The 23,996-nt window shown below is 45.3% G+C and overlaps 1 protein-coding gene across 1 annotated transcript in view; it reads left to right on the forward strand.

Annotated features, from left to right (window-relative positions):
* The first annotated feature begins 8,460 nt into the window (after window positions 1-8,460).
* Window positions 8,461-23,996, forward strand: part of nmnat2 (nicotinamide nucleotide adenylyltransferase 2) — a 45,154-nt gene continuing 29,618 nt past the window's right edge. The window contains exons 1-3 of the mRNA XM_084320069.1: window positions 8,461-8,602; window positions 15,670-15,758; window positions 17,738-17,805. Of these exons, the coding sequence (XP_084176195.1) occupies window positions 8,518-8,602; window positions 15,670-15,758; window positions 17,738-17,805 (242 nt within the window). The 5' untranslated portion in view covers window positions 8,461-8,517. The remainder of the gene's footprint in view (window positions 8,603-15,669; window positions 15,759-17,737; window positions 17,806-23,996) is intronic.

A 23,996-nucleotide genomic window follows, 5' to 3' on the forward strand; every position in this document is an offset into this window, starting at 1 on the left:
TATACAATATACAATTTTAACTCCGTCATTGTGCTATACTTACTATATCTAACTATACTATACAAGAACCACATCTGTTCTTTCCTTAAAGTGACTTATATTCCTCATTCCTTTAAAGTGACTTTTCCATTTTGTTTAAAGCGATTGCAGCATGTGTGTGTGTGCTCATGTGTACTTGTGGGTAGAGAGTTTTTTTTTTCTTTCAGATAATGGTTAAAGTGTGTCTTTAGTCGACGGCGAAAGATTGGACGGGTTTCGGCTGTCCTAACTGGGGTGGGTAGTTCATTCCACCATTGTGGGGCAAGGACTGAGAATAGGCGACTTCTCTTTGATGACCCTCCCGGAGCTTGGATAGGAGTAGGTCTGAGGCGGCCAGAAGATGCAGAGCGTAGGGGTCTTGAGGGTGTGTAGTTAGAGACCATTGACCGGAGGTAGGCGGGAGCGGTTCCCTTTGCCGCTAGGTCGAGGGCCAGTGCAGGTCCCTAAGAAGTGGGGTGACATGGGCCGACTTCAGTAGGTTTGAGATCAGGCGGGCCGCTGCGTTCTGAATGAGTTGAAGAGGCTTGGTGGCAGTGGCCGGGAGGCCAGCGAGCACTGCGTTGCAGTAGTCGAGGCGGGAGATGACTGTTGATTGGACGAGGAGTTGGGTGGCTTCTTTTGTCAGGAAGGGGCGGATCCTTCTGACGTTTCTCAGGAGGAATCGGCAGGTTCTGGTTGTCGTTGTGATGTGAGCAGAGAAGTTCAACTGGTCGTCGAGGACAACACCAAGGTTCTTGGCGGTCGGGGACGCGGTCACAGCTGCATTCTTGACGGTAATGGAAAGGTCTGTCGGGGGAGGATTTGGCCGGCAGGTGGAGCAATTCTGTTTTGCTTAGGTTCAGTTTGAGGTGGTTGGTCGTCATCCAGGCGGAGATGTTGGACAGACCGATCTGAGATCCGCTCAGAGACATGGATATCTGAGGGAGGGAAGGAGAGGAAGAGTTGAGTATCATCGGCATAACAATGATACAAGAAGCCATGAGACGTGATAATGTTACCCAGTGATTTAGTGTAGAGGGAGAAGAGAAGGGGTCCTAGGACCGAGCCCTGGGGGACACCCGTCCGCAGGGGGCGGGTGGCCGACAGGGTCCCTCTCCATGACACTTGGTAGGAGCGGTCATTGAGGTATGATGTCAGCCATGTCAGCGCAGAGCCAGCCACTCCCATTCCTGCGAGGGCCGCGAGGAGGATCTGATGGTTGACTGTGTCGAAGGCTGCAGATAGATCTAGGAGAATCAGGACAGAGGAGAGGCCTTTCGCTTTTGCTAAGTGAAGTGCCTCTGTGACCGCAATGAGGGCCGTTTCTGTGGAGTGGCCAGTCCGGAAGCCAGACTGATTAGGGTCTAGGAGGTCATTCTGTAAGAGATAAGCAGTAAGTTGGTTGGATACAGCACACTCAAGTGTTTTAGAAAGGAAGGAGAGAATAGAGACAGGACGATGTCATTTATCCAATCAGGTGCATTCCACTAGAGCACCAGCATGTCATTTATCCAATCGGGTGCATTCCACTCGAGCACCAGCATGTAATTTATCCAATCAAGTGCCTTCCACGCAGGGACATGGGAACTAGAGAGGGGATACATGCACACAACATGTAAACAACAACATTCATGTTGGACCCGCCAAAATCTTTAAAACTATCATTTTAATCAATCAATATTTTTGGGTGGCTGGAAAAACAATACTTTTATTCTTTTATTTATTTCTAAAATCTCTGGATGTATTATTATTTTTTACGCTACATAAAAATGCTAATAGCACCTTTAATTATCGGGGTTCTCTGAAGAGCTGATATTTCCCCGGTAGACTAAAGGCCCTTGCAGTCTGGTTGCAGTCTGTGTTTTACTACAGGAACCAGTTGTCAGGACTGACTGGGTTGGACTGAGGCTCAGGCTAATCTGATCTCAAATCAGATCTTTGTGTGTCCAGACGCGTCTATATTAAATCCAGCCGAAGAGTGCTTCCTCATTGGCGTTTTGCGCTCTGATTGGCCGAGCGTGCGCATGAGCCGCGACACGCTCGCCAGGAATCGAAACTCCGTTTAAGCTCCAGAGAGCGAGGCTGAAAATCCACAGTTCTTGCCCCACTGATGGGAGCCGAATCCCGGATCCGAGTTTTCTGATGAATACCCCCAAAATATGGAGGTCCCGAACGCAATTAAGTATTTATTACGCCGTAACGAATCATTAAAAAAATATACCTTTAACTGGAGTATGTTGTTTCTTTACATATAGAGAATTGGTTTGTCATGACAATCCAATAAAAAATCGCGATTTACCAGGTGGCTACAACAACACACATCATTGTTTACAATGAACGGTGGGGCTAATCAACACGGACGCGTTAAACTAACCTAAAGTTAGTTGTTCACCAACAATCTACAGACACAAACAAACACAGAACCGGACTGTTATATTAAATTAATTGATTGCTGTTTAACGCGTCCGATTATTCCCATCATGTCACTGCCATTGGCTCGCGACGCGGCGACGGGCACACTGAACGCGCACGAATTTCACGCGCGGCTCCCTCGCGGGATCGCGCGCCTGGTCAGGCACACTGGACCGATGACTTGAGCGAGCGGAAGCGCACCGAGGAAGGCACATTTACATTGGGACAGCTGTAAATGCCTAGTCTATATGCGAAGTCAGTCATTTTAACGGAGCACCGCGCGCCCCAGCCCAGCCCCACCGTTCATTGTAAACAATGATGCATGTAGTTACTGTGTGTTGTTGTAGCCACCGGGTAAATCGCAATTTTTTATTGGATTGTCATGACAAACCAATTCTCTAATCCAACATATATGTAAAGAAACAACATACTCCAGTTAACGGTATATTTTTTTAATGATTCGTTACGGCGTAATCAATACTTAATTGCGTTCGGGACCTCCATATTTTGGGGGTATTCATCAGAAAACTCGGATCCGGGATTCGGCTCCCATCAGTGGGGCAAGAACTGTGGATTTTCAGCCTCGCTCTCTGGAGCTTAAACGGAGTTTCGATTCCTGGCTAGAGGAACGCGTCGCGGCTCATGCGCATGCGCGCGCTCGGCCAATCAGAGTGCAAAACGCCAATGCGGAAGCACTCTTCGGCTGGATTTAATATAGACGCTGTCCAGACGTCACCAACCTATCTGCAGGGATTGCCCTGGTAACTACATAACATTAGCTACATTAGCTGACACCCAATATAACGATGGCTAACTGGCAACGCCACTATTACTAATGTTAACATTAGCTAACTTGCTACAGAGTTGGTAACATTAGGAACACGAAAGCTTATTGTTACGTTAACGTTTCGTTTTTAGCCATTAGACAAATTAATTGGCTAATGGTTCATAACTATCAGCTAATCAACTAATGCAAAAATTGCATTTCATGTTTAAAAAAAAATATAAAATTTACTGTTGAGACTTTCTAAAAATCAATCTGGATAATATGCCAAAAGCTGGAAGGCCTGCGGCGTCTCTCTGCACCACAGTGCCTTTTCAACTAGGACACAAAACATGAGAACGCATAGGAACAGGACTAACAGTGTGTAAAGTCTACGATCTGGCAAGGAGGGATAGTTGTGACCAGTCTTTTATGGGAAGGATGATGATGTGGAACAGCTGATAACGCATAACTCCTCACACCTGGATCCACTCCTGCCTGAGAGAGAGTGAGACTGGAGGTGCATGCACCCATATTATTTGTACGTTTTGGCATTTTGTAACTATACCTTTTGGCAGACCCTATTGCTTCTTGCTTTGTGCTGGTAGGTAAGGGGACCGTCCCCATAGTCTATAGAGGTGTCCCGATACCATCTCTGCACTGACACTATAGGCCGCCAGCGAGAGAGATCTCCTACCTACCCCAATCCCAGTTTTTATTCATTGTAATGTTCCAAATAAATATTGACCTCTGTGTGGGAAGCTACAAAACCTAGTCCAGGTTTGATTTATTGGACCCGTGATGCCACCTCCATTGTGCCAGTGCTGAGACACTCCACCTCCACAACCATGAAGTGTTTTGAGAGGCTGGTCTTGGCTCATCTCAAATGTGGCCTCTCACCCTCACTGGACAGACACTGATTCACCTACCAGAGAACAGGAGCATGGAGGATGCTATCTCCTCAGCGCCACACTCCGCCCTCTCCCACCTGCATGACCGCAACACCCATGTGAGAATGCTGTTCATCGACTTCAGCTCAGCATCATCGACTTCAGCTCATCATCCCCTTCAAACTCATCTCCACATTCTGTGATCTCATGAAAACCAAGGACCTCGACATCAACTCCTCCGTCCGCAACTTGATATTTGACCCCAGTATGTTCGGTTAGAGACAATCTCACCTCCTCCGCCCTCACCCTGAACACTGGCGTCCCACAGCGCTGTGTGCTGAGCCCTCCTCATGACTACCTCTTCCTCCACCACTGCACTCCTGTACACATGGCACCAACAGCGATGAGTCGGCCTACAGGGAGGAGGTCCAGCACCTGACGTGTGGTGTGCCGACAGCAACCTGGTCCTGAATGCGTGTACCGGTTCCGCAACAGTAAGTGACTTCCGGGTAGGCCTGATTGGCCCCGACAGGCACGTGACGCGGCAAACTCAGGACGCGCAACGAGGCTGCTGAGAGCTGTCGCGCGGAAATAGGCTGTCTATTGCCATTCTCTAACACAAACTCTAACCTTAACCAGCTCCTTAACAGCGCCTAAACTTAACCGTTCTAACCTTAACCAACTCCGAAACAATGCCTAACCTTAACCTTAACCATGCCTAACCTTAACCATAGAAAGAATATTGCCATTCTCTAACACAAACTCTAACCTTAACCAGCTCCTTAACAGCGCCTAAACTTAACCGTTCTAACCTTAACCAACTCCGAAACAATGCCTAACCTTAACCTTAACCTTAACCATGCCTAACCTTAACCGGCGAAAGAATACACGTTAAAAAAAAAATCACGTTAAAAAAAAAAGATTTGATGGGATTCGAACTCACCAACAACGGACCGCAGGATCGCAGGACCGCTGCTCTGCCAGGTGAGCTATAGCGCCGAATGAGAGTCATGACGTATTTGGACGGTTACGTAATTCCGTAAGGGCTCCGCGGAGCGTGCCGCGCGGCGCAGAAAGTTGCGCGTCACGTGCCTGTCGGGGCCAATCAGGCCTACCCCGGAAGTCACTTACTGTTGCGGAACAGCTACACGCGTCCTGAATAGCAGCATCCGGGCAAGAACCACCAGGCTGAAGAATGGCTTCTTCCCGGATGCTGTGAGTTCATCGCAGCTCATCACTGCCATGCCTCTGCACACTGCACCGTAGCACTTTATGGCACCTATCTCTTTTAATCAGTGAATCATATTAGTCTTATTGAATTAAATCAGTTTTTACTGAATTAGACTTGGTTTTTATTGGATTCATTTTCTATTCAATCAATTCGTTGTTTTTATTGAATGATTCGTTTTACTGGCTTTTTATTTAATCAGTTTGTATGTCTGTCATGAGGATCAGTATTTATTTTAGTATTTATTCTAGTTTATCTAGTATCAAATGGCGCCCACCCGTCGCCTTAGGTCTGCAGATGCCAACCTCCTAACGCCTCCCACGACCAATCTCCGGACCTGGGGCGACAGGGCCTTTGCTGCTGCTGCCCCCTCCCTCTGGAATGCCCTCCCCAGCCATATCCGTGATGCAAACACCCTGACATCTTTTAAATCAGCCCTCAAAACTCACCTTTTCAATCTTGCTTTTGACCTCTAATTCTGTCGGTTTTATTTAATTTTATTTTGTCATGTATTATTTGTTCTGTTTTGTTCTGTTTTTTTGTTTTGCCATAGTTTGTCTCTCCTGCCCATGTAAAGCGTCTTTGAGCACCTGGAAAAGCGCTATATAAAATAGATGTATTATTATTATTATTATTATTATTATTATTATTATTATTATTATTATTATAACCGAGACCCGAGTACTGTATCTCGTGCTTACATGTTGATGGAAAAATTACAATAAATATAACTTTGACTTTGAATGGGATGGAGGTTGAATGTGTCTCCAGCTGGGTGTCCACATCTCCGAGGGCCTCTCTCCTGGGCCCTGAACACATCTCCTGAGGGCCTCTCTCCTGGGCCCTGAACACATCTCCGAGGGCCTCTCTCCTGGGCCCTGAACACATCTCCGAGGGCCTTTCTCTTGGGCCCTGAACACATCTCTGAGGGCCTCTCTCTTGGGCCCTGAACACATCTCTGAGGGCCTCTCTCTTGGGCCCTGAACACATCTCCGAGGGCCTTTCTCTTGGGCCCTGAACACATCTCTGAGGGCCTCTCTCTTGGGCCCTGAACACATCTCTGAGGGCCTCTCTCTTGGGCCCTGAACACATCTCTGAGGGCCTCTCTCTTGGGCCCTGAACACATCTCTGAGGGCCTCTCTCTTTGGCCCTGAACACATCTCTGAGGGCCTCTCTCTTGGGCCCTGAACACATCTCTGAGGGCCTCTCTCTTGGGCCCTGAACACATCTCTGAGGGCCTCTCCTGAGCCCTGAACACATCTCTGAGGGCCTCTCTCTTGGGCCCTGAACACATCTCTGAGGGCCTCTCCTGGGCCCTGAACACATCTCTGAGGGCCTCTCTCCTGGGCCCTGAACACATCTCTGAGGGCCTCTCTCTTTGGCCCTGAACACATCTCTGAGGGCCTCTCTCCTGGGCCCTGAACACATCTCTGAGGGCCTCTCCTGGGCCCTGAACACATCTCTGAGGGCCTCTCTCTTGGGCCCTGAACACATCTCTGAGGGCCTCTCTCTTGGGCCCTGAACACATCTCTGAGGGCCTCTCCTGAGCCCTGAACACATCTCTGAGGGCCTCTCTCTTGGGCCCTGAACACATCTCTGAGGGCCTCTCCTGGGCCCTGAACACATCTCTGAGGGCCTCTCTCCTGGGCCCTGAACACATCTCTGAGGGCCTCTCCTGGGCCCTGAACACATCTCTGAGGACATCTCTCTTGGGCCCTGAACACATCTCCTGAGGGCCTCTCTCTAGAGCCCTGAACACATCTCTGAGGGCCTCTCCTGAGCCCTGAACACATCTCTGAGGGCCTCTCTCTTGGGCCCTGAACACATCTCTGAGGGCCTCTCCTGGGCCCCCAGCAGCTCACCAGCGTCTTCTTCCTGAGGAGACTGGAAAGGCCATCTGTCTAATCAGATTCTGGTGAACTTCTACAGATACGCCATAGAAAGCATACTCACTAACTGCATCACAGTCTGGTATGACGACTGCTCTGCCTTGGATCAGAAAGCACTGCAGAGCACCCCCTATATCTATATTTGTCACTGTGTTCATACCTACTTTCATTTAGCTACTTATATCCAACCTATAGTGTATTCATATAACACTGTATAATAACATTGTATATACATATATCTAAATCTGTATATATATCTATATCTACTCATACTATTTAAACCACTAGAATGGTTCATTATCATAGTGTATTCATACTTGTACCATTGTATGTAATAATACTGTACATACTTATATTTACTCTGTAGCTTTTTCATATAATATACACATGTTATGCAGTATACTACTACACTACTGCTCCTTTATACTCTGGTTAGATGCTGACTTCATTTAGTTGTTCTCTGTACTTGTAACTGTGTAATCTAATTTAGGCCATTCACAGTATGTACTTTTGGAATCTAATTTAGGCCATTCACAATATGTTGCCCAGAAAACAGAAACATTTACTCCACTGAGGAAACAAGTGGATTAAATGTGCACATTTATTTTCTACTGAAATATTAGCTGTCTGTGTGCATATATATATATACAAAAGTCATAAAAATATTGTTAATGTTGTATCCAAATTGAATGCGTGTCAAGTTTCGTTCAGATTGGATGTTTAGTGATATTCAGAGATGCAACCTTAACCCTTTCACTGCCACACTACCAAATGGGTAGGAGGGTGTTGGGGGACGACGACACTGTACAACTGTACTAAGCAAAACTACATTGGAATATTGACAACCATACTAGGTAATTTACTGTACATTGGAGGGGGTTGGGGGGGGAAACACTGTACAAACAAGAAAAACTGTACATTGGAATATTGACAAAACCATACTAGGTAAATTACTGTACATTGGAGGGGGTTGGGTTAGGACATTTATCAATCAATCAATGATAGTTTGTTATCAGCGAGCCATGCAGATTTTGCCTAGTTCCGAGCTGAGGGTTTTTTCAACCTGTAACTTGTTCTTGTCAGTCGTCCGCAAACAGGAACAAGTTGCAGTCACAAGCTGACGACATGTCATTTGCATAAATTAGGAACACAGTCAGCTGTGTCTTTAAACATTACTATTGTGACGCCGCTCTCCATCTTCCCAGACTCCATCCTACCGCACCTCGCCTCTCGCTGCTGGTGGCTCTGACGACGATACAACACTACGTTCCAGCAAAACAAAGGGGATTCAGAGAGGAACATTATTTTCAACGCACAATGACAGAATCAACCAAAACTCACGTTATTTTGCTATCGTGTGGGAGTTTTAACCCCATAACAAAAGGACACATTCATATGTTTGGTAAGCATTTCTTCTGCATTCAAAACAATGGAAGCTGTGTCGTGTTTTCCAGATGTGATGATGGGAGAGGAGCTGTGTAAAAGAAGGCCTTTTCCTGCTGCTTTCAGCTTTGATATGTCAAAATTACACAGCGTTGCGCTTCCATAGACACCGATGCTGTCCAACAAGGGGGTGCTCCACTGGGCGACGGCTGCAGTGAAGGATGTATGTTTATGTCAGAATCGAGGTAATGCTCTGTTACCATTTAACGTGAGGTTTTCAGTTTATTGTAGGACACTGAACAATCCGTTTTTATCCATTCGGCTGGGTGTTGGTTTATGACCAATAACATAGGCTAAGGCTATGCAATAATTTCGGACAAGTATCTACTATCTAGCTAATTATAGCCTAATGAGCTTCCTTTGTTTTTCGCCTATAGTCTCAGGCTATAGGCCTGTAGGTGTGGGCTGCATAGGCCAACATACAGTAGGGAAAATGTGATTATTTTATGTGGGATATTTGAAATGGAATCAGGCCTACACACAATTTATTGAGCTTTCAACAGCGCTGTGCCCTTTCTGTTTGGGTAGGGTAGCTATTGCTTGCTCAAAAAGCAGTATATGCGTCACTCATGAATGAGAAGCACACTATATATAAGTGTTGTGCCATGTACGTTATTTATTAACTCAATCGTTCAGAGACTATGTGAAATAGAAATAGATGTTTGGATGGTTTCTTCTTTTTTGACTTGTTTATCTGTGCTCCCTTCCTGCTATTTGGCTTTATGTTGGATTCATCACTGGATCTGAGGTGGATCAGATTCATCACTGGATCTGAGGTGGATCAGATTCATCACTGGATCTCAGGTGGATCAGATTCATCACTGGATCTCAGGTGGATCAGATTCATCACTGGATCTGAGGTGGATCAGATTCATCACTGGATCTCAGGTGGATCAGATTCATCACTGGATCTGAGGTGGATCAGATTCATCACTTGATCTCAGGTGGATCAGATTCATCACTGGATCTAAAGTGGATCAGATTCATCACTGGATCTCAGGTGGATCAGATTCATCACTTGATCTCAGGTGGATCAGATTCATCACTGGATCTAAAGTGGATCAGATTCATCACTGGATCTCAGGTGGATCATATTCATCACTTGATCTCAGGTGGATCAGATTCATCACTGGATCTGAGGTGGATCAGATTCATCACTTGATCTCAGGTGGATCAGATTCATCACTGGATCTAAAGTGGATCAGATTCATCACTGGATCTCAGGTGGATCAGATTCATCACTGGATCTCAGGTGGATCAGATTCATCACTGGAAATGAGGTGGATCAGATTCATCAGTGTTTGAAGCCCAGTTTGGCCATGAAACAACATGAGAAAACATTTCTTCCAAGAGTCGTCTGTTGTGTTTTTTTTTATGTAATTGAATGTGAAGGTGGGTGCAGTTGAGCAGAAATGTATTGTTTCATTGGTCAACATCACAGCTATCATCATTGTATCATCATGTCAGCAACACTAACTGTGTTGATCTAATGTGAAAATGAATGTCCCTTGACATTTTTATCCTTTAACATGTAAACATTTGCTGTTTGTTAATACTTCTTTCTTAGATTTTTTATTTAGATTTTTGGTCAGAAATGCACACAGGCAAAGTGATGCAGTAGTGAAAATCTTCTTAAAAAAACATCATAAAATCCACAATCAGTTCTTTGATTTAGCTGACGTTCAGGGAGAGGCTGTTCTCCTGGCACCACAGAGCCAGGTTCTCCACCTCTCCCAGGTAGGCCCTCTCGTCGTTTGCAGAGATCAGACCACAGCTGTGTCATTAGCAAACTTGACGATTGTGTTGCTGTTGTGCTTTGCTATACACAGTCATGTGTGTAAAGCGAGTAGAGGAGGGGGCTCAGAACACAGCCCTGGGGGGCCCCTGTGTTGAGAGTGATGGATGAGGAGGTGCAGTTGCCTGCTCTCACCAGCGTCTATACTTTCCGTAGCCGCATTTCTGCAGGACGCTCTCTGATTGGCCACTGACTGACGCTCTCAGATTGGCCACTGACATGTTTGCCCAATCGCGTGACGTGTGTCTTTGCCCATTTCCGCGTCGAACAGCCTGCAAACTACCTGGCGTTCTATTGAATCAAATCAAATCAAATCAAATTTATTTATAGGGCCCGACAACACACGTTAATGTCCCCATGGGCCGTACAGATCTTCTTTAAACAAGTCAAGAAGAAAACATAACAATAAGTCAAGAACAGAACAAGAACACCATAAGGTGCAAACATTTTTAGATGGATGCAAATAAATGAAAGAATGCAAGCACTCCCAGACATACCCCACGCGAAGGTAAGGAAAAACTCACTAAAACCTAACAATAGGGAAAAAAGCTCCACAGGCAGTGTGGAGGAGAGAAACCTTAGAAGGGCCATTCAAGGGGGGATCTCCCTTCTTAGATGTTGGTGATAGTAGTGTTGCAGACGGACAGTTGGTAAGCATGCACTCATGTGTGTAGTGGAACACAGATGAGTGCATGCAATAGCAACTGTACATTTTGAAAAATTAAAGATAGAGCTGATAGCAATCTATTTGAGGCACAGGGGCGGCGCAAAGAGGGTCACGTCCTCCCCGTCTTAGTCAAGGGACATTTAACACTCCGATCGTTGCTCAGGGACAGCCGGAGACAGGGAGATAGGGGGCGGCGCAGAGAGGGTCACAAACTCCCCGACATCATCGCGGGACATCCGGCACTCCGGTCACCACTACGAGACCTCCGGAGACAGGGGGGCACGCAGAGGGGGTCGCAACCTCCCGGCCTTCGTCACGGGACGTCCAACACTCCGGTCAACACTCCAGGACAGCAAGTCATAGGGAGACAGGGAGACGGGACAGGCGTTAGACAGCTCATGAGATTGTAGTAGGCGGACATAGCAATAGATACAAGTGGTAGGCATATATGTGAATGGAGTAGATATATGAAGTAGGCGTATTATGTGAATAGAAATGGAAGTACTTAACCCAGCAATGAAACCGCATTGACTGTTAATCTGTTAACAGTCTGTTAATCAGTTGACAGGACCACGGACAGACGGCGGTGAATAACTGATCCAAGGCCTCGGAGGTGCATGTAGAGCAGTCACTACAATCTTGGCCAAGACCCCGAGGCATCCATCACCTTAGTCAGTGCCAGGAGACGGGCACTCAGAGAGAAGGGGGGGGGGGGGGGGGAGTTAGAGAGTTCCCATGTTTGTGGTGCTGCAAAGGAGCAGACATGTAGTACCCCGTAGTGCAATGTAGTACCCTATAGTACCCTGTAGTGTCATGTAGTACCCTGTAGTGCCCTGTGGTACCCTGTAGTGCCACGTAGAGCCATGTAAAACCCTGTAGTGCCATGTAGTACCATGTAGTACCATGTAGTACCCTGTACCCTAACTAAACTACCCTGTAGTAAACTACCCAGTGGTACCATGTAGTACCCTGTACCATAACTAAACTACACAGATTAATCTAAAGGTCAGTCCCCGACCAGGTGAGATCAGGGTAGGTTGAAGGAGAGAGAGAAAAGATGGGTCTTAAGCAGGGATTTAAAAGCTTCGACAGAGCAGGCGCCCCTGATGACGGCAGGTAATTTGTTCCACAGGTAGGGAGCGCGGTAGACAAAGGCTCTGTGGCCGGCGGATTTCTTTTTAACCCTAGGGGTCGATAGAAGCCCCGCATTTTGTGAGCGCAGAGCCATGCTCTAAGACAAACTCTAACCTTAACCAACTTCGAAAGAGTGCCTAAGCTTAACCGTCGAAAGAACTTGCCGTCACGCTCTAAGACAAACTCTAACCTTAACCTACTTCAAAAGAGTGCCTAAGCCTAACCAGTGTAGAAACTGGCGTCGGCCAATCAGAGAGCGTCCTGCAGAAATGCGGCTACGGAAAGTATAGACGCCTCTCACCATCTGGGGTCTTCCTGTCAGGAAGTCCAAGACCCACTGGCAGAGGTCATAGTTCAAGCCCAGGTCCCTGAGCTTGGCCACGAGTTTGGAGGGGACTATGGTATTGAATACTGAGCTGTAGTCGATGAATAGCATTCTCACATCGTTCCCCTGCCTTTTGTCCAGGTGTGATGCTGCTGTGTGCAGCACATGGGCTATGGCGTCCTCTGTGGACCTGTTTTGGTGGTATGCAAATTGCAGAGGGTCCAGGGTGTGGGGGGGGGAGGAACAGATGTAGCCCTTTACTAGCTTCTCAAAGCACTTCATGGCTATGGAAGTGAGAGCTACGTACAGAGTGATAGTCATTGAGGCAAGTGGGCGTGGGTTTTTTGGGTACAGGTACAATAGTGGACTTTTTCAAACGGGTGGGGATGACAGACTGTTCTAGGGACAGGTTGAATATTGGTATTCACTTTCTTAAACATCCTCCTCACCTCATGCTCTCAATCGGCAGTGGCGCTACTTTCTATTGTAGTGGCCTGTAGGCTGTTGTTGGAATTTACAGCCCCAAAGCATGCATAGAAAGTGTTGCGCTTATTTGCCAAGGAGACATCAGTGTTCAGCATGGGGGGTGCCTTTGTAATCTGTCATCGTTCTGTGCCACATACCTCTGGAATCAGCCTGTTCAAACTGAAGTTCCACCTTATCCCTGTACCGCTCCTTTGCCTCTATCACTGTTCTCCGTAGGTTGTAGCATTGATTGATTGATTGATTGAAAAGTTTAACAGATTGCAGAATGGGTACAGTACAGTACAGCTCAATACATACAATTGTTAAGGGGATGCAGACCAGAGAGAGACTTTCGTCTTGTTTACATCAGGGTCCCCCATTTTCAATTCATCATAACATATGACATACACGACATACAGATAGACAGTACTGCTACATCTATACATTTATGACATACCTAACCAGATTCACAAATACAGTACTGTTTGTGATACAAAAAGTGTCCAGAAAAAGAGTGTATATACATTTGACGTAGAAACTGTACATTGGAGGAGGTTGGGTAGGTGGGGTGGGGTGGGTGGGTGGGTGGGGGGATGTACATTGGAGGTGGGGGGGGGGGGGGGTAGGGGGGGACACTGTACACTGTTGTACATTGGAATACTGACAAAGCCATACTTGGTCATTTACTGTACAACTGGGTTAGGACATTTGTAGGGGCCAGTTTCGAATTGCATGCTGCCTTTAGTCTTCCTCTGTGGTATTTCAGTCTCCTTCAGTCTTCCTCTATGGTATTTCAGGCTCCTTCAGTCTTCCTCTATGGTATTCAGGCTCCTTCAGTCTTCCTCTATCGTATTCAGGCTCATTCAGTCTTCCACTATGGTATTTCAGACTCCTTCAGTCTTCCTCTGTGGTATTTCAGACCCCTTCAGTCTTCCTCTATGGTATTCGGGCTCACATCACCAGCCACACCTGAACGAATCTATCCCCCCCCCAAATCGGCAGCCCCTCTCGGCTAGAGACATTCACCCTATATTGTGCCATGCAGTGCATGTGTGCACTACCTACTATCTGTTGATACAATTATATAGAAAACGATATATTGTATATAATATATTTTAGGCAGTTTTGTGGCATGAATTGCATTTCGCTGTAGACCGCAGCAGCTGGTGATAGAAATATAGCCTATTTAATATATTATATTATATTTAAAATATTTTAATATTTAATATTTAGAGTACTGCACACCACTGCAGTACAGCAGAGCCACCGCCGGGAGGCGCTGTGAGTCACGCAAGCTGTTCTCGTGGGATGTTTTGACCGATTCACAATGGGTGCTCATAAACATTTTTCCACCTAAACAGTTCACTAAGATATATTTCTGACAACATTTTAGGTGAGAAATATGCAATTAATTCATATTTGATCTGCAATGCCTTGTTTGATAGTTTGAGTTATGCTAATGCAGTCCAGCGAACACACCGCACCAATCCATCCCAACTCTGTGCCACATCATCCTGTTCTATGTAGGAAATTAATAGGATGTGGTGCTGCCAGACAATGATGCATGGAAATCAGGGGTGTAAAAAGTACCCAGAAATGATACTTAAGTGAAAGTATGGGTACCGTCTCAAACTCGTACTCAAGTAAAAGTCAGAGTATCTGGCTAAAAACACACTTGAGTAAAAGTAAAAAAAAAATTCTACTTTTAAATGTACTAAAAAGTAAAAGTACAAACTTTTTTTCTGACTGTATATTCTTCTGATAACAGGTGTTTAATCAAAGATCCCCGCTTTCTAGTCTTGCACAAGGACCAATCAGCATGGGTATGGGCAGGTTAATTTTCCATTGATGGGGATTTGATTGGCTGTTTTTAAATAATGTGCGGCCGCAGGATTAATAACGTTAACGTTAGTTCGGCCAGAGAAACAAATATACTAATTCAAATAGTTGGATCTGCGAGATTTGTACTTTGTACTTTGTAGGTCTGCATTCTAAATGTAAGGAGTAAAAAGTGTGTTTTTTTTCCTCTGAAATGTAATTGAGTAAAAGTACAAGTATACAAACCTAATAATACTCGAGTAAAGTACAAATCCCCAAAAACAGTACTTAAGTATTGTAACAAAGTACCATTACTCAAGTACTTTACACCCCTGAGTATATGGCTAGATGTTGCCATAGAGCACAGAGTGACCAACATTGCCATCCTATGGGGGACCATATCTCAAGATATAATCTAGATATGATCAAGAATCAACACTATCTCAAGATATCAACACTATCTCAAACATGGTTAACCCTTTCACAACCACACTACAGAAGGTTAACCTTTCACTACCACACTACAGATGGTTAAACCTTTGTCATGTGGCAGTGAAAGGGTTAACCTTCTGTATGTCGCAGTGAAAGGGTTAACCTTCTGTATTGCTGCAGTGAAAGGGTTAACCTTCTGTAGTGAAAGGGTTAAATCATGAAAATAGATGGCCCTAAAGGTTACAAGAAGCATGTTTTGTGTACACAGCCTGTTGTAGGTGACCGCTTCACCACCACTACCACACATAACCTAAGAGCCTGTGGAAAACCCTGGTACTATGTAACACAATTGCATTCCTAACCTGTCTGTATTTGTGTGTTTGTTTATAGAAAAAGCCAGAGAATATCTGCACAAAACAGGGCAGTTCATCGTAATCGGGGGCATCATCTCACCGGTGCATGACTCCTACGCCAAACCTGTAAGTAACACAGCAGACACATGTCCTATGATTACAGTAACGGGGACATTATCTGATGAATAACATTCATCCAATTACAGTTTGTAAATGGTAATGTATATTTTGAGTTGCCTTCCATATTTTCTTAAGGGGTGCACTATGTATTGGTATGGTATGGTTTATTCTTAATCCCCGAGGGGAAACATGGTTTGCTACCAGAGCGAATACAAAATACACAAACAAGAGACAATTACATACAGTACAAGTTACATAACGCAGTAAAAAGAAGAGCGGCTCTCAACACAGAGCTAGTGGTGTTCGTTAAAGAATGTAACCGCAGCAGGAACAAAGGACCTTCTCAATCGCTCGGTAGAGCATCGAGGCATCAAAAACCATCACTAAATGAGTTTAACAGAGCATCAAACATATTGTACAGAGGGTGGCCTTCAAAAGATAGAATGGTGTTCAATTAAGTTTTAGTTCGCTTGGCAATAATGGCAAATATAGTTTGAATGAGTCACTTTTGTAACTGAATAAATCAACTTCCTCAGAGGAATTATGCCCTTGTTCTAAGCTAGAAAGCTACCAGTTTCATTTTTGTCGTTTACAAAGTTAGGGCCCTGCAGTTTTTTTGGCATGTTCCAGGCTTACATTTATTTTTCTCAGGGCCTCAAACTTGCATGTAAAAAAGTAAAAAAAATATATAATATGATTATGTATAATAATATATAATGTATTACATATAGTACTTGTATATGTGTTTTATAAACAAATTGCAGGCTCTGCAAATGTAAATACATGTATCTGCCCAAACTGCACCGTTAACTTGTTTGGTTTGATTTCTTCACTTAATAGGTTCATAACCCATAGGCTATATTAATAATACTACTACTACTACTACTACTACTACTACTACTACTACTACTACTACTACTACTACTACTACTACTACTACTACTACTAATAATAATAATACACTTTATTTGTAGAGCACCGTTCATACAATAATTGCAGCCCAAAGTGCTTTACAGCAGTGATGTAGACATAGGAGAGGGAGAGGAGAGAGAAGAGCGGAGAGGGGAGGAAACTAAACAAAACGAGAGGAAATAAAACGAGAGAGGACAGGAGAGAAGAGGAGAGGAGAGGAAACTAAACGAGACAGGCGAGCACACCTGTCAAGGGCGTAATTTTGTTTTCAATGGTGGAAGGGACAAATTTGGGGGCGTGGTCAGTGGTTCATTGGTGATTTCATACCTAGTTGCACTGTGTTTTAATGGGCGTGGTCCGGCAAAAATGTTGACTATTTAGAATTTTAAATGCATCAATCTGATGCACTTTGAGGGTCAAGTAGACAACATACTGTATGTATAAAACAACAGCCTATAGGCTTTTAAATACAACAAGAGGCTGGCAGTCAACTACGGCTCCTTTATTTTTATTTTTTTATATTTATTTTGGATCAACTTTTTCTCCTTATTTTTCTATTTTTCTCCCATCCCAATTTCGCCTCGCCAATTCTCCCTTCAATTCTCCCCTCCCTCGAACGTTGCTAGACTATGCCTCCCACTGATCGGCTGCAGTGAGGACCAAGCCTTGCATCACGTGTCCCCTCCGGTACACGAGGAGGCAGCTGTCGCATCTTTTCACCTGTACAGCGCGATCTCTCAGCGGCGAGGAGTAACGCGTGGGAGGCTCACGCTGCCCCCGATGCTTCCTGATTCTGCTGTACAGGCGCACCAACCGACCTGTAGGAGTCGCTGTCCACAACGTCCAATCCCCACCTACCAGCTTTCCCACCCCTAACACTGCCAATTGTGTTAGTATGAACGACCAGCCAAGCTGGTAGCAACGCCGAGAGCTGGGCTCGAACCCAGCATCTCCTGCGTTAGTGGTGAGCGCCTTGCCCACTGCGCCACTTAGCCGCCGACTACGGCTCCTTTCAATCGATTCAGTCGAGGTCAGCCCTATGAAATAGTAATGTGTTTGCTTTGATCTCCCAGGGCCTCGTCCCCAGCAGACATCGTCTCACCATGTGTCAGCTGGCAGTGCAATCCTCCGACTGGATCAGGTCAGTGAGACTATAGCATTACTGACACCAAGTTGTTCAAGTTCAAGTTCTTTAATAGTTGTCATACAGAAGTACAGAATACTTTCATACAAAATGCTTCTTACTGTTACGCTCCAGAGACTGTGCTAGACAAGATAGTATCAAATAACATAATAACATAATATAGCATGAATTTAGAAGAAGAAAATGAGGTCACAGTGTTCGGTATAGACATATGTACAATGTTCTGAGTTACCATATAATATACAATACACAATACTATGCAGTGTACTAATGTACAGTACTATCTAGTGCAAAGCAGAAATGGGATGAGGTACAATTTTAGGTACAATTTACAGTAAGGTGTACGAGTTGTAGTGCAATCCTTCATCCATAAATATAAAGTGTGGGGAGTGGGTGCTACAGTGTGTTTGTTTAAAGTGGGTGTGTGCTATAAGTGTGTGGAGTGGGTGCTACAGTGTGTTTGTTTAAAGTGAGTGTGTGCGTGTGGATGTGTGTGCTATGTGCGTTTGGTGGTTGTTGTTGTGTAGTGTTCATTCATTGTTCGTTTAGCAGCCTGATGGCCTGGGGATAGAAGCTTCTTCTGAGTCTTTCTGTGCTCGCCTTGAGACTCCTGTATCGCTTGCCTGACCGCAGCAGTTCAAAGAGGCAGTTGTTCGGGTGACTGGAGTCTTTAATGATTCTCTTAGCCTTGCCCTTGCAACGCTTGTAGTAAATGTTCTGGAGGGTGGGGAGCCCCCCTCCAATTGTGCGTTCGGCTGAACGTGTCACTCTTTGTAGTCTGCTTTGGTCTTGTGCAGTGCTATTCCCAAACCAGGAGGTGATGTTGCCGGTCAAGATGCTCTCTATTGTACATGAGTAGAAGTTCTTAAGGATCTTCTGGCTGACTTGGAACTTCCTTAGGCGCCTGAGGAAGTAGAGGCGTTGTCGTGCCTTCTTCACAACACTGTTAATGTGTGTGGTCCATGTCAAGTCCTCGGATATGTAGGCTCCGAGGTACTTAAAGCTGTTGACTCTCTCAACCGGTGCCCCGTCGATGCTGAGGGGGCTGTAGTCCTTGACCCCCGACCTCCTGAAGTCCACAATCATCTCCTTTGTTTTGCTGACGTTCAGGGAGAGGCTGTTTTCCTGGCACCATCCCGCCAGGACCTTGACCTCTTCCAGGTAGGCCCTCTCGTCGTTGGCAGAGATCAGGCCCACCACCACTGTGTCGTCAGCAAATTTGACGATTGTATTGCTACTCCGCTGAGCCACACAGTCGTGTGTGTACAGGGAGTAGAGGAGGGGACTCAGAACACAGCCCTGGGGGGCCCCTATGTTGAGGGTGATGGATGAGGAGGTGCAGTTGCCTGCTCTCACCACCTGGGGTCTGCCAGTCAGGAAGTCCAAGACCCACTGGCAGAGGTCATAGCCCAAGCCCAGGTCCCTGAGCTTGGCTATGAGTATGGAGGGGACTATGGTATTGAATGCCGAGCTGTAGTCGATGAATAGCATTCTCACATAGTTCCCCTGCCTCTTGTCCAGGTGTGATGCTGCTGTGTGCAGCACATGGGATATGGCGTCCTCCGTGGACCTGTTGGGGCGGTATGCAAATTGCAGGGGGTCCATGTTGATGGGGAGGGAGGAGCAGATGTAGCCCTTTACTAGCTTCTCGAAGCACTTCATGGCTATGGAGGTGAGAGCTACAGGGCGGTAGTCGTTGAGGCAAGCAGGCTTGGATTTTTTGGGTACAGGGATAATAGTGGACTTCTTCAGGCAGGTGGGGATGACAGCCTGTTCTAAGGACAGGTTAAATATGTCAGTGAATACTGGGGCCAGTTGGTCGGCACAGACTTTTAGGACGCGGCCGGGGATGCCGTCTGGACCTGCTGCCTTCCTGATATTCACTTTTTTAAAGGTCCGCCTCACCTCATGCTCTGTTACCCTGAACACTGCGCCTCCATCAGCAGCCGACCCCCCCCCCCCCCATTGCCGAGGCTTGTGAGCTGGTGTTGTTATTACCAGCATCAAACCTCGCATAGAAGGTATTGAGGTCATTTGCTAAGGAGATGTCACTGTTCAGTTTGAGGGAGGCGCCTTTGTAGTCTGTCATCGTTTTGAGCCCCTGCCACATAGCTCTAGAGTCAGCTTGTTCAAACTGGAGTTCAATTTTATCCCTGTAGCGTCGTTTGGCCTCTGACACAGTCCTCCTTACGTTGTATCGCGCCACCTTGTGGTCATTCATGTTGCCTGCCTCTAGGCCGTCGTTGTATGCTTTGGTGCGCTCTCTCAGAGCTTCACGGACGGATTTGTCTACCCAGGGTTTTTGATTTGGGTAAACTTTCATTTTGGTAGTGGGGATTGTTTCTTTCACCCTAGTACAAACATAGTCCAGCACTGTCTCCGTGTAGGCATTAATGTTATCTGTGTCGCGGAACACATTCCAGTCTGTGTTGTGAAACACTGACCGGATCGTATCCTCTGACGTCACATCCCATTTCTGCACCTCTCGCGAGACTACGGGAGTACTTTTAATTCTCTGTCTGTACTTTGGTGAAAGAAAAATTGATGCGTGATCTGACTTACCGAAGCCGTCGTTTGGTTTAAAATAAAACGCTAAATACTATTATTCTGTGTCATGTTTCCAAATAAGATTGTTCACAATGGGAAATGCTGTATACGTTGAATTAGTTGGTTAGACCGCGGTGACCACCAGCAGCTACAATAAGTCGCTTTGTGTGTCAGTTCATCCGTTGGTCAAAATCTTTTCCATAAACAAGTTTAATCCATGTGAAGGAGGCTGTGTTTGTTCAAGGAGGGGTGTTTATTGGTTGTGGCGTTAGATTTAGTCTAGATGAGGGAGGTGGTGTTTGTTGTTCATTGTCTGGGCGGGGCTTCAGGGCCTGTACTGTGCGGGGCGTCGGGCCTGTACTGTGCGGTGCACTACTGCGCATGTGATGTTGGGCGGGATTCACAGTGCGCATGCGTGTGGAGCAAATTGTTTGTATGATTTTCTAGCTCTGGTTTAACATTCATTCTTCTTCGTTGAAAAATAACCAAATATGTCTTTCAGTGAAAATGTAAGTACCTTAGGCTGGGGCACCTTCGCTATTTTGGACATTAGGGCCTATTTTCCGTCTGTAATTTGCTTTAGTGGTGAGCTAACGTTAGCTAATGCACGCTCCGGGATTGTAGCTGGGGGCTAGTTCTGCACTAACCTAACGTTAGCTAGCTAACGCACTCTATTTTAGTCCAAAATGATAAACATGACTTGATGCTTTTTTCTTACATAGTACTGTATATTTGTATGTCTCTAAATGTCTTGATGAATTGAACATTCATTTAAGTACCTGTATTATTCAGTACATTCAAATTAAACTTTTTCAACTTGAACCTGTGTGGAATGTGTATCTGGTATATGGTCAGCTGCCCGACAGAGCCTTTATCCTCTCCTCTGACGGAGGCTGTGTATGTTTGAACTGTAAAACCCCACAGTCAGAGCTACTGTACCAGATCGGTCTGAACTGTAAAACACCACAGTCAGTTGCGGGGAGGAAACTGGAGGAAACTCACAAAGACACAGGGAGAACATGCCAACTCCACACAGAAAGTACCTAGGGCCCTCATTTATCAACAATGCTTAGAAAGTGTTCTATTTTCGTTCTTAAGCACAGAATTTAGAATGTCTCTACGCACAGAAAAATCGGGATTTATCAACCGTGCGTACACAGGTCCTACGCACACTCCGTGTTGATAAATACCATTTGTTCCTAACGTCTATGCTCGTGCACGATTATCCATATATGGTCATGAAACACCCCCATGGGATGTGAAATAATGGTCTAACATGAGCGACCTCTGAGAAACTTCACGAGCGAGATTGATCACCGCGGTCTAACCAACTAATTCAACGTATACAGCATTTCCCATTGTGAACAATCTTATTTGGAAACATGACACACAGAATAATAGTATTTAGCGTTTTATTTTAAACCATATTTAATCGTATGATTATAGATATTTTTAGAGAATAAATAAATCGAATGAAGTTGTCAAGTTCACAGACGACTCCGCTGAGGAGGAGGGAGCGTGCAGACTGCAGACTATCTTCGGTGCGCCGGGAGCCAAGGATGTTGACTGACCCAGTCCTGCTACAGAACCAGCACATTGACAGAAATAAATGACAAGCTGACCCGACATTAAGCACTGTAATGACTGAAATGAAATCAATTTCAGCAGGCCAACTCTGCGCTCTACAATGCCTATTGTGCGCTCGTGAGCCCGTGGTTCTGGTCAGAGTCATTATGGCTTCAGTGGATAACCCTGATCTGCATTTAAGTGATGTTTTAATTATAGATACTGTAGTGGAAAATGTATAGTTTCTATATCATAAAAGATCATAATTACTATAGTGATCTACGGATCGGCCTCCCACAGAGCTCTGTAATATATTAACTTTAACAGGCCTCTGCCGGAGGAGTTTTGTTGATCTTCATCAGGACAGGGGGACATGATGACATATCCTAGAACATTTAAGCCAGGTCATGATCGTATGATTTAGGGGAGGATACGCCTGTTTAAACCATGTCATTTTGTCATGTGATCAGCTGTTCTGGAATGTCTATAAATATCAGTGAAATAGGAGGGACCGGCCTCTTTTTCCCTTCTGCCAGCCGGTTCTGTTCTCTTCTGTTCTATCTTAAACTTCAATGCTTTAAGTTGAATAAACGACTGTCGATAATAATTAAGACCAGCCTTGTCTGCTTTCCTTAAGAAGCTCCATTCTCCTTCAATACCAATAACATTACAATTGAATTAAATACAATTAGGCCTGAATGAGTCGTGTTCCTCCCAGCCACCGGCAACGACATTATCAGCCAAATTTGCTCCACGCTCTAATGTGGGTCTCAAATTGCGGTACAAATCAAGGAGAATGTGTCTCGGGTAGCGAACTCTACTTAATATTATTATGTTCTCTCTCTGCAAATAGACATGCCCTATATCTCTGAAAATATCTGAGCGCACACCGCGAGAAGTATTCCTATAATAACGCTATGAACCAGGCTGAATTCATTCGGAAATACCTATTCCAAATGCTATTTAGGGTTTGACAATAATTACACTAATGTTGCTATTTTACAATGCACTATAGTGAATTACGGGTCATACAGAACATGTCATTGTTGAAACTAATGCATGAAACTGATGAAAGCATAATGCCGTCCGTCTGCAGTCTTCATATTCTACCGCTGGGCGCCAGGTACGCACGGCCTGAGCTGTGCGTAAATAATACGCACAAAGTCAGCACACGTTCAAATTGATAAGTCCCACACTTTGCTTAGAAATGATCGTACGCACGGGTTACGCACATATCTGTGTGTACGCACCATTGATGAAGGATTCTAATCGAATATTTGCATCTCTGTGTGGGGTCCTTATAAAGAATCGCTTATCAAACCCATTGTGTTTACTGATATATACCATATAAAGTTTATATGGTATATATCAGTAAACGGGCGGCTAAGTGGCGCAGTGGGCAAGGCGCTCGCCACTAACGCAGGAGATGCTGGGTTCGAGCCCAGCTCTCTGCGTTGCTTCCGGCTTGGCTAGTCGTTCATACTAATACAATTGGCAGTATTAGGGGGTGGGAAAGCCGGTGGGTGGGGATCGGACGTTGTGGACAGCGACTCCTACAGGTCAGTTGGTGCGCCTGTACAGCAGAATCAGGAAGTATCGGGGGCAGCGTGAGCCTCCCACGCGTTACTCCTCGCCACTGAGAGATTGCGCTGTACAGGTGAAAAGATGCGACGGCTGCCTCCTCTTGTACGGGAGGGGACACGTGATGCAAGGCTTCGTCCACATTGCAGCCGACCAGTGGGAGGCATGGTCTAGCAACGTTCGAGACAGGGGAGGGAAGAATTGGATAATACGAAAATTGGGATGGGAGAAAAATAGAAAAATGGGGAGGAAAAGTAGATATATACTTATCAGTAAACACAATGGGTTTGATAAGCGATATTATAAACCATTAAGAGTGGGTGTCAGTCAGACAAGAGGTTTTAAACTGTGGATACCAAACAGAAGGTAAAGATTACTTTGAACTGTACAGTAACAGTAATCCAGAACTATTTTATTGCACTGTAAAGAAACTGATTTTATAGTATGTCACATCAATGTCATTCATGTCTTTCACATTCTACTAAAACTGAATC

This window comes from Notolepis coatsorum (genome assembly GCF_963971535.1).
Source record: "Notolepis coatsorum genome assembly, chromosome: 8".
NCBI lineage: Eukaryota > Metazoa > Chordata > Actinopteri > Aulopiformes > Paralepididae > Notolepis > Notolepis coatsorum.